The sequence below is a fragment of the Melozone crissalis genome, unplaced genomic scaffold, assembly GCF_028551555.1.
Source record: "Melozone crissalis strain CALT ecotype California unplaced genomic scaffold, PUWL_Pcris_2 ptg000088l_1, whole genome shotgun sequence".
Taxonomy (NCBI): domain Eukaryota; kingdom Metazoa; phylum Chordata; class Aves; order Passeriformes; family Passerellidae; genus Melozone; species Melozone crissalis.
Genome location: NW_026535865.1, coordinates 4275609 through 4286226, shown reverse-complemented (window position 1 = coordinate 4286226; position 10618 = coordinate 4275609). Strand labels below are relative to the sequence as shown.

Sequence of the window (10618 nt, the reverse complement as noted above, 5' to 3'; positions counted from 1 at the left end):
TGGGTTTTGGCCCCTTTCATTTCTGTAAACCCGAGAATGACCTGGATTATCCCAGGAATTGCCAATCCTGCAAAACGTAACTCGTTTAACTCCTTCCCAAAGCTGCTCTGTCTGAGCTCTCACCCTCCCACCCCCGTTCCTGTAACAGAGCCAGAGCTCTCACAGCTCCTCCCAGAAGCTGATTACAGAGACACTTCCCAAAGAAGTAACCTGATATTGCATGAAGGAAAGAGGATCAGCCTGGAGAAGGGATCTGATGCTTCCAGGGCATGGAGAGAGGGGTATGAGGCACAGGGGCAGCTCTGGAGCTCAGATTTCAGGTGCTGAAAATCCTCCAAGAGCATCTCCTTTACCTCAAGCCTTTCCCCATGCAGTGAACAGCTCCCATCTTTGCCCAGAAATGTCCCCAAAAATGCACATGAAGAAAACAGGTTTGGTCCCCTCTCCCCTGCCCCAGCTATGGAAGGGCTCAGACTGTTAGTGAAGTCACTGTAAGCAGATAGAAAACTTGAGCACTAAAGATTCCACTGGGATTGGACCCTCCATCATTCAGTCAGTGCCACTGGTCCTGAATCATCTGGAAAAAAAAAAAGGAGACACCCAAAATTAGGGGGAGCTGAGGTGACATTCCTTGAGGTGACATTCCTCCTCAGCTTAAAACAACCTCCCCAGAAATCAAACTTTGGGATGTGAACACAATGCTGGGAAAGCAGGAATGGATATCCCTGTGAGACTGGGATTTTGAACTGTGATATGAGTTGGAAGCAATTCCCAAAATGAAAAAAGAAAACCCAAAACAAACCAGGAATTTTGCTGGGAAAACAGGAATGCATATCCTGATGGGACTGGGAGTTTGAACTGTGATATGAGTTGGAAGCAATTCCCAAAGTGAAAAAAAGAAAACCCAAAACAAACCAGGAATTTTGCTGGTAAAACGGGAATGCATATCCTGATGGGACTGGGAGTTTGAAGTGTGATATGAGTTGGAAGCAATTCCTAAGCTGAAGGAAAAAAGAAACAGGAATTTTTGTTTCTCTGTCTAACACAGGGAGGCCCAGACTGGGCACAGGGGCTCTCCCAACAGCTCTATAACCCCACAAATAACCCTGCCAGTGAGACTTCCCTGGGCCAGAAAACGAGGAAAAGTGAGATAAATCCGTGTGCCAACACAGAGACCACACACAGGCGTTTTAATTTATGCAGATCTGGTTGTAGGAGCTGTGCCAGAGCTCCCACAGCTTTGGGAAAGGAGCCTCAGCCCCTTGTGAGGAAAAGAGCAACGCAAAAACCACACAAAATGCTCCCTCACCGCCTCAGGTTCCGGCTTTCAAACACGGTGTCCTCGTCGCTGTCGAGGGAGCCCAGCTCGATGTTCTCGTCCTGGCTCGACAGCAGCCCGTACTTCTTCCTCTGGGGTTTCTTCAACCTGAAATGAGTTTTGGGCTCGTTTCTGGGGCCCTCGGACCTGGGGCTGAGCGACACGGAGAGCGCAGTGAGTGAGCCGCTGTCCCCACCCAGCGGGTGGCTTTAGCGGAGATGGTTTAGCGCTAATTACCTCGGGTAATTAACAGTGTGAGGGATTTACAGCGACGCTTTGGACTCGCTGCCAAAGGGATGCGCTGGGGAAGCAGAGCTCTGGCTGGCAGACGGAGGGAGAGGGGGATTCAGGGAAAATGGGCACAAACCCAGGGATTAGGAGCGGAATCGGGGCAGGCATGGGACAGGGACACGGTGACCAACTTCGGGGGACCCAAAGCAAGACCGGGACATGAAGGGACAACCGGGACAACGCCACAAGCAAAGGGGACTGAGTCCAGGACAAGGACAATCAGGGTGACATTCCCGACCAGGGGGAACCAGGACTAGCAGGGTAGAGAACCCTGGAACGGGGACAAGCTGGGACACAGCCCGGGATAACGGGAACGGGAACCGGGACCAGCAGGGACACAGCCCCGGGTCAGGGGACACCAGAATGGGGACAAGAGCAGGAGCGGGAGCAACAAAACACGGATAGAGCCCCGTCCCCGCCTTGCACTCACCGGAACGCCCGCAGCATGAAGTAAAAGGCGGCCAGCGCCGACAGAGCGCTCAGCACATACACGGCGCGCCTCAGCACCGGCAGCCCCGACCCCACCGACAGCCTCGGCCCGGACTCGTGCTCCGTTCCCGACTGCGTCTCGTTCCGTGTGACCGCCTGCGGCGGCTCCGTGCTGTTCCCCGGGCTGGGGGCGGTGGCGCGGCCGAGGCGCGGGACGAGGAGGAGGAAGATGAGGAGGAGGAGGAGGCGCGGCATGGCCGGGCCAGGGCGGCGGAGCGGGAGCGGCGGCCGCAGGAAGGCGCCGGGACGGTGCGCGCGGCTCAGGCCCCGCCCGGGCCCCGCGGAACCGCTCGCGGGTTCCGGGGCTGCGCCGTTCCGGGCCGGCCGTGACCCGCTCACGGAGCCGCCGCGGGGCTCCGACATTTTACCCTCAGGGTTGTTATTGTTTGCCCTCGGGAGCTGCGTGCCCCTCGGCGGGGCCGCCATTTCTCCCTCACTGCAACACCCCGTCCGTCACAGGCGCCATTTTCCGCTCAGGGTTATCCTTCCTCTCTCAGGGCTGCCATTGCCCTTTCAGGGCTCTCATTCTTCTCTCAGAGCCGCCATTTCCCCCTTAGGGTTGTCCCTCCTCCTTCAAGCCCACCATTTTTCCCTGAGGGTCATAATTTCTCCCTCAGTGTGGCCACTTCTCCCTCATAGCAGGACCTTTTCCCCGAGGATCATCATTTCCCCCTCACAGCAGGACCTTCTTCCCCAGAGCCGCCATTTCCCCCTCAGGCTTAGCCCTCCTCCTTCAAGGCCACCATTTTTCCCCGAGGGTCATCATTTCTCCCTTAGTGTCCCCACTTTCCCCTCATAACAGGACCTTCTCCCCCAGAGCTGCCATTTCCCCCTCAGCGTTCTCTTTTCTCCATTCAGGGTGGCCATTCGTACCCCATGGTGAACACAGCTGGGAACAGGAGCATTTTGAGCATTTCAAGAATTTCTATCCCCCATTTTTCCCTCTGCAGACACTTCAGGCTGAGCAGGGCTCAGTCACCACCCTTCAGCCCTGCTCCACTTCCCCATTTTTCCTCAAGGAATGGCTCAAGCTGCCTGGACACATAGGGCTTACTTTAAAAAAATGGCATTTTGGTTGAAACTGGGTCACCCAAGCTCACGTCAGACCCTTGGCACCCAGACACCTTCCCAATGACGCCGCTGGGTTCCACATCCAGCCCCTGGCTCCAGCGATTCCCCCACCCATCCCAACAAGACATCATTAACTCAATGCCATAATTAGCAATGCTAAAAATAACAGCACTTTCAACCAGGCTATTTTTGCACCTGTTCATTATTTCTGCCTGCGTCTAAGCATCCTATTTAGGAAGGTCTTACAAGGCATTATTTGTAAGTATTTTCAGCCTGAATTCATTTCAGCCTCACCTGACTGCATTTTTATCAGCAAAGACTTCACACACTCCTCAGCTTTCATTATATTTAATACCCTCCTGCATTAACATGCAAAAAATCCTCACTGGTGAATTGCTCAATACAACCCCCAGAAGAAGTGTGTCATGGCTGATTGCTTTTTTTAAATGCTGTTCACTTAGATAAATTGAAAGAGGTTAAAGGAGGAAAAGTAGGTTTTGTGAAGTGAGCTCTGTAATCCCCTCCTGCAGGCAGGAATGTCTGGAGACTCCTATCAGTGGAAAATGGGGAACTGATGGCTCTTGGGCAGCAAGTCCTCAGGCTCCTGACTGAGCCCATCACCAAATTCTGAGTTTATCAGTTAAAAAAAACAAGGAGAAAAGAGCAGGATGAAGCAATCAGCTCTTCTCTAACACAAAATAAAAAGGGAAGGAGCAGCTGAGATCAAAAACTCTTACCCTGCAATCTCCTGCCAGAAACACATTCAGAGTGTCAGCCTCTCCCAACATTATATTAATCCTCCTCATCACTGAGCTGCCACATTTTTGGGATTTTATTTGCAACAAGACCTCATTTCCCGTGAGGATCACACATCAATCTGCTTGGAGCAGAGCATGTTCACCTCCAAGCACCACGGTGGTGGTTTGCTCTGTGCACCAGGACAAATACTTTAGCCAAAAACATTCTGTTTCCCACTAAAAGTACTACAGAGATTTGTTTTTCCACATTTCAGTGTTTTATTCTGTCTTGACTGATCTGGTTCATGTAAAAAATGACAACACCACTGCTTTGAGCTCTTCATCTCCCCACTCCAGCGCCTGTCCTTCTGTCTTCTCTGACGTGTCTCAGTGCTGAAACAGAATGGACACAAGAGAATTAGAAGGTGGATAAAGGAATGGAAGAGGGATATGGAAGAGGGAAACAGACAAAAAAAAAACCTCAGGAGAGGGATGTTACCTGGTTGGCAAACTTGCTGCAGCATCCCTGGAACGCAGCTCTGGTCGCTCAGGATCCGCTGGGCCTCCGAGGCGTGTGCCGGGTCCCTTCAGCCTGCTAAAGCAGAGAGGCATTAACAGAGAGCCCAGGGCAGAGGCTGCTCTTGCCCCCAACCTCCCCACACAGCTCACAGCGCACGAGGGTCTCACAAGCCATCGCTGAACCCATCACACCACAAAGCACAGTCTGGGAAAAACTGTTCCGGGCCGGCTGCTGCCCGTGCTCAGCCAGCCCATGGATTGGATCCCCCTAAGCAGAGAGTTAACACTTGGACATGGCTGCTTAGGAAGTGTGGGCCATGGGAAAAAGTTAATGGCAACAAGTAGGATGGCAAAGAAAGCTACAATTAAAGTGAGCAACTTAATGAAGTCTAGGAAGAGTCTCAATAGATGAACACATATCGAGTCAGGGAGTTCGTTCCAATCTTGCTTCCGTACCTACAGCAAGACACGGCTGCATGCCCAACTCTGATCTGTGGAACTCAAGGTGTGCCACAAGCCAAAGGTTGCATACGGCATGGGTTAACGTTTTTCCAGCAGCTGACCAAAATTGTCAAAAGGAATATTTCACAGGTACATTAGACTTTCAAATGAGCTCTCAACAAGAGGAAGGATGCGGACATGAGCAAAAGGAGTTACCTCGAATTACAGGACTATTTCCACATATGAACTAGCCAAGAGAGCAGCTCTCGTCTCAGAGGTTTCTGTTGGAGGCACAACACTTCTTTTCTCCAAGGACACTGCAGTTTCCATTTGCTAGCAAAGAATTCTTAGAACTTGTAAGCAATGACACAGCTAAGCTAAGCCCGGCATTCCCCTACATCGCACACGCGCTCGGCACGCAGGGAACAGCCCAGGGACTACAGCACTTGGCTCTTCTCTACAGCTTCCCAGTGTAACCTACAGCAGCTTTGCAGGACACATCCATCATCCTTCCTAACATGCCAACTGCACTTCGCTCCTAGCACGCCCTCAGTTTGTACTTCCAGCCTCTACAGACAAGGTTTGACTACGTTATGTGAAATTTCTTGGCCAATTCAGATGTCAAGACCGATTTTAGGATTTAAATTCCAGCACGTCTGGGCAATCGTCCGGCCAGCTCTGCCACTGTCCCTAATCTCCTCCTCTCGCTCCCAAGACTGTTCTTCGTCTCCAAGGGTTGTGTTGTGCAATGAAATGTAAATGTCAGGAGCAGAGTTCATTTCAGACGGTCTTTTAATAGGCTTCGTAAAGCCAAAGAAAACTGTATACAGGAATCCTTTACCACTTCAAATACAACAGCAATGGAATATGCATATTTCTTCCAGTAAAAAAGGACAATATAAATAAACATTTTCAAGAACCTCTTTATGGTTTGCAAGTCTAGTTCTGGGTCATTTACATCATTACAACAGTAAAAATACCGTTATGCGGGTTGAACATACAAGCACGTTTCTCTTTAGATATATCAAGGTGGTTTGCCTTCCAACGGAACCCAAGCTGCATTCCTACCTTGCTACACTAAAGGAATGTTACAAAAGACGAAGGTAATGCACTTGGAAAAAAAAAAAAAAAAAAGGAAGAAAAAAAGTCCACAGCTTGTTCAGCTTCTAGTGAACATTGGTACAAGGTCCTTGCTAGCTCAAAAGAAACTGAATTGGGGCCCCAACTTAAAAAAAAAACCAACCAAAAACGAACACCTTGGCTCATTCATGGAGGACAAAATAAAATCTGAAGTGCTTTCAAAAAAGATTAAAACCACTTGAAAGCAGAGCTTTCTCCAAGACAGTCTAATCAGACAGTCTTGTCTCAGAAGCTGCCAGGCTGTGTATGACAAGATCAGAACTGATAATACTACAAAAGTGAAAATACAAGTAGATGTACTACACAATAACCATTTCAGCGAAGCTCCAAAAATCTTTATAAATACAGCCATTGGAAGGACGATCTTGAGTCAGGAAGGATTTTTACTCGTTGTGTGTAGCTGAGGACAAGAAGCAGGCACAATTGTAAAGGCACTGAAGCAAAGACAAGTTCCAGCATTTTACTCCCTTTGCATTATTCCAAGGCTACGGCTACTTGGCTACTGAGATCCCCCACCCGCGGGTCAGTGCGTTAGGGCAGCCGAGTTTGGGCTCCAGGAACACCTTTTCTTTTTTTTTTTTTTTTTTAACACTTGCTTTGCCTTAGATCCGAGCAACTCCTGCACATGCATTAAATTAGAATCTCCCGGCACCACCACACGTCCACAGCCTGAGCCTGCCCCAGCTGCAGGCTCGGGCTCAGCAGGTTCAGAGCTCCTACAGCACACGGACTCAGCGCTCCCGCTCGAAGCGCGACTTACCGTAACTGTCGTAGCTGTCTCTGTAGGAGCCTCCTGAGTTCCTGTCTCCATAGCCACCTTGACTCCTGCAGGACAAACAAAACTTGCTTTACAGCTGCTCAAATCCTTCTTTCCTGCTTTGAGCCCCACCACAGCTTCCCCACCATCCCTGGTGCTGGCAGAGCCCTTACCTGCTATTATAGTAGTCTCTGGAGCCGTTATAGCCTCCGCTTCTGGAATCAAATCTGCTGCCGCCATAGCCTCTGTCTCCACCTCCTTGGAAATACACGGAAATTAGGTTTTTTAACTATTCTGACAAGTGACACCCCCCATGCAGACATTATGAGTGACCCCTATGAACTCACCTCTGGAGAAGCCACGGCCCCGGCCTCGGCCCCCGCGGAAGAAGCCCCGGCCCCCCGAGGACCCCCCTCTGTAGCCACGGGATCTGTTCTCTGAGGACTTCCCAGCCTGGTCAACTCGGATCTGACGCCCATCTACAGACTAGAACACAACCACAGTTAGCCAAACTGGAATAATTAAATAGAAAGCACATGTAGAACAAGTTGCATGCCTTCTAAGTTGGCTGAGCAGTGCCAGGACTCGCTGCTCATGAAATAAATAAACATCTTTCATGCCACAATTAAATCAAGTAAGCAAAAAAACTGATATATTAAGGAATATTATTATAATATTCTATAGTTTATTACAATATTATATATTATATACAGGAGTGCTTATGAAGTCATATCTTAGTCATCCAGACCCCACAATGGAACTTTTTAGTTTTGTTCCTAGTACATATATATACACACATATATGTATGGTCTTTTACATATTAACTCATATAGCCAAATTTTTCCCATATACACCCATATAATCTCATCTAAGATACTAGCATTAATCTATTTTTTCACACAGCCTGAACGGCAGCACACACCTCTGATTCTCCTCCTGCACTATGGGAAATAAAGAATCAACTCCAAGGCCTCCTCACCTTTCCGTTCATGGCCATCATTGCATCTTTTGCATCATCGATATTTTCAAAAGTAACAAAGCCAAAACCTCTGGATCTCTGAGTCTCTCTGTCTTTCACCACCACGACTGTAAAAAGGACAGACAGGAAATAAAAACCCATCAGCGCCAGGGAAATTTAACAGACTTAGGGAAACTATCTCCCATCGTGGCTCTGCAGTCTCACCTTCAGAAATCTGTCCGTATTTAGAGAAGACTTGCTCCAATGACTGCTCATTCGTGTCGAAACTGAGCCCGCCGACAAAGAGCTTTCCCTCATCTGACGCCATTCTGACCTGCCAAACCAACAGAACCGAGTCAGCGACTCAAAAAACCCACACAACCCCCGGAAATCTGAAACAATAAATCTTTCCAACACCACCTATAACAACACCGATGTGATCTCACACTGCCGGACGCCTTATGCGGTCCTCCAGCCTTACAAGGGGTCTCCCTCAGGGAGGGCGGGAGCGAGGGCCTAGCTGCGCTCCGCAAGGCTCAGGGCCAAGGCCAGGGGAGCAGCATCGGGACCGGGCCCCGGTAGAACCCGCGGCCGGGTCGGGTCCCGCCAACCCCCGGTGGGACCCCCCGTACCGGCCCCTCCGTGCCCAGCGCGCATGCGCACCCGCATCGCCCCCTACCGGCTTTCCCTGGGCAGCGCCGCCCGCCGCCCCCTCCCTCCCGCCCGCCATTTTGCACGGCCGAGGCCCGTCGCCATTTTGTTTCCGCGCACGCCTTTCCGCCCGCCGCGGCCCCGTCCCCCACTCGGCCCAGACCGGCCCGCTCCGCCGTGTCCCCCGTGCCCGCAGAAGGCACCGATCGGTGGGTCCGGAGCCGCGGCCTAGCCTCCCGCGGGACCCGACCCTCTGCCCCTGGGACACGGCTCCGCTCACTGCGGACCACCCGGCCCGGTGCGGTCGCGGCCGCCCCGCGCGACTGCGCTCACCGATAGCCGGGCGGCGCGAGGTCCACACAACACTTCAAAGCTTCAGCGAAATGTACGGCGAGCCTGGCGGGGCGGCGCCTTATAAATGCCCGCGCCTCATCCCGCCTATCTTATGAATATGCAGATGAACCCCGCCGCAAGGAGGGGCGACACGTCACCAAAGCGCTGCCGCCGCTGCCCCACCTGATTGGGCGGGACTTCATTAATATTAATGAACCACGGCGGGGGCGATAGTAGGGGCGCGCAAACAAAACCACTGCGTGGCCCCGCCCCCTCCACCCAAGCGGGGGCGGGCCACGACGGACGGCTCCCATTGGCTGCGCGCGCGGAGGCGGGCGGGGGCGCCCCTGTGAGAGGGAAGGAAGTGGAGGGCGCTGATTGGGCGGGGGGGGCGGCCGCCCCGCCCCTCTGGCTAAGAGGGCGTGTCCAGGCTGGCCCAGTTTCGCGCCCTTCTCGCACTGCGGCGGCGGCCGCAGACAAAGGGCCCCCTCAGGGGCCGCCGCCATCTTGGGCACCGAGCGTTGCCCCCGGCCGGGCTCCGGCGGCTCCTCCCGCTGCGGCCCGTCCGGTCACCGTCCCGCTCGGGAAACCCGTCCTGACCCCGCGAACTGGCTGCCCTCCTCTCTGTCCCGTGGGGAATGATCCCTTCTTGCAGTGTTGTATATGCACTTGGGAGATGATGGTGAGAAGTAGTTAAAGCAATAAAGTTTTCTTTAAAAATAAAAGTCTTTCATCAAACCTCTATTCTCAAAGATTGAAATCTTTAAAAGCACATCCTGAGGTTTGACAAAGGTGAGAATGATTTCAGCACTAAAAATTTTGTGTTAAAAGAGAAAACTGGCAAAGCCAAAGACGCGTCTCATTGAGGGGCTACATGGCTTTGAAAGGCCTCAAAAACGGGAAGGAAACATGGCAAGGCTGTCACTGTGTGTGTCCTGTGTCCAGGACAGGACTGGACACATCAGGGTCACTCTGTCTGTGTGTCCCTGTCCCAGGCAGGACCAGACACCTTTGCTGTGCCTCCAGAAATTCCCTTGTAATCCACGTTGCACTTTGCAGACGGAGTTTGCAGCCACTGGCCACCGTCCTTCCTTCTTCCTCCCGTCCTTCCTTCCCAGTATTTCCAGTCTGAGCCAGGCTGCACAGCAGAAAATCACCAGAGTATAGAAATCACTATTTGGTGACCAATTTCCACACCAGGCACTGAGACAGAGGAAAAACAAGCCATGGGGAGATGCAAAGAAACCTGCCCACAATTGCTCATTTGAGCAGTGATCACCTATTCCCTGCCTCCCAGAGTGTGGAAATCAGGCTTTTCCTCCCTGGTTTGTTGTGATCCCTTTGGGATCTGCAGGAAAAGGGCAGTTTGTACATGGGTAATACAGTAATTACGAAACCCAGGGGCACACCACATCTGTGATTTTTCTGAACTCACAGGGCCACAGGGACAGAATGCTGCCACCAAAGTGCTCAAAAGCACATAAAAACACCCAATATTGATGACACACCAGGCCAATATTATTATTTTCCTACTATGAAAAAATTTTACTCACTTTCCTAGGCCGGGAGGAGGGAGCAGACCCGTCTGCTGTTAGTGCAAATTGATTTTTGCCCTTCAAGAGAGGAAAAGATTCCAGCCCTGCAATCACAGGCACAGCATTTTGATTAAATTAGAGGCCCATTAACGTGAGCGTTTCTGGTCTGTGATGAGGGTGGATAAAGTGACCTTGATGCACAGAGAGCCATTTTCCAGCCTGAGATAATGGACATGCTCCAGATCACTCAGGGCAGGCATCAGCTGTGGATTTGACAATCCTCGTGGATATTCCACGATCAGGCTGCACACAGGGGCTGCTCCTCTGTCATCAGCCCAAGGGACTCAGGGACATCCCTGCCTGTCAAGCCAGGCAGGC

At 51.7% G+C, this 10618-nt stretch overlaps 2 protein-coding genes across 5 annotated transcripts; both read right to left on the bottom strand.

Annotated features, from left to right (window-relative positions):
• Positions 1-489: 489 nt before the first annotated feature.
• FAM174C (family with sequence similarity 174 member C) lies at positions 490-2341 on the bottom strand. 3 transcript variants are annotated; one of them, XM_054291025.1, is made up of 3 exons: positions 2040-2341; positions 1310-1471; positions 490-577 (listed from the first exon to the last, which is right to left on the bottom strand). In XM_054291025.1, the coding sequence occupies exons 1-3, from the start codon at positions 2291-2293 to the stop codon at positions 574-576; spliced, it is 420 nt and encodes a 139-aa protein (XP_054147000.1). In that variant the 5' UTR covers positions 2294-2341; the 3' UTR covers positions 490-573. The 3 variants fall into 3 exon arrangements, with proteins under 3 accessions (XP_054147000.1, XP_054147003.1, XP_054147002.1); XM_054291028.1 differs by having other exon boundaries at positions 1310-1426; XM_054291027.1 differs by lacking the exon at positions 490-577 and having other exon boundaries at positions 1306-1471.
• Positions 2342-5640: 3299 nt separating this feature from the next.
• CIRBP (cold inducible RNA binding protein) lies at positions 5641-8810 on the bottom strand. 2 transcript variants are annotated; one of them, XM_054290971.1, is made up of 7 exons: positions 8706-8810; positions 7947-8055; positions 7743-7849; positions 7111-7249; positions 6937-7021; positions 6767-6831; positions 5641-6406 (listed from the first exon to the last, which is right to left on the bottom strand). In XM_054290971.1, exons 2-7 carry the CDS (start codon positions 8047-8049, stop codon positions 6390-6392), a joined length of 516 nt encoding a protein of 171 aa, XP_054146946.1. In that variant the 5' UTR covers positions 8050-8055; positions 8706-8810; the 3' UTR covers positions 5641-6389. The 2 variants fall into 2 exon arrangements, with proteins under 2 accessions (XP_054146946.1, XP_054146945.1); XM_054290970.1 differs by having other exon boundaries at positions 5641-6831.
• Positions 8811-10618: the final 1808 nt, after the last annotated feature.

Bases quoted from the DNA above. Each gene is read 5' to 3' on its own strand.
- FAM174C (XM_054291025.1), bottom strand. From the start codon at position 2,293: ATGCCGCGCCTCCTCCTCCTCCTCATCTTCCTCCTCCTCGTCCCGCGC. The intron at 1,472-2,039 runs GTGAGTGCAAGG...CGTGTCGCTCAG, and splicing joins TTCATGCTGCGGGCGTTCCG to CCCCAGGTCCGAGGGCCCCA.
- CIRBP (XM_054290970.1), bottom strand. From the start codon at position 8,049: ATGGCGTCAGATGAGGGAAAGCTCTTTGTCGGCGGGCTCAGTTTCGAC. The intron at 7,850-7,946 runs GTGAGACTGCAG...TCCTTTTTACAG, and splicing joins ATACGGACAGATTTCTGAAG to TCGTGGTGGTGAAAGACAGA. The intron at 7,022-7,110 runs GTGAGTTCATAG...TGTATTTCCAAG, and splicing joins GGGCCGTGGCTTCTCCAGAG to GAGGTGGAGACAGAGGCTAT.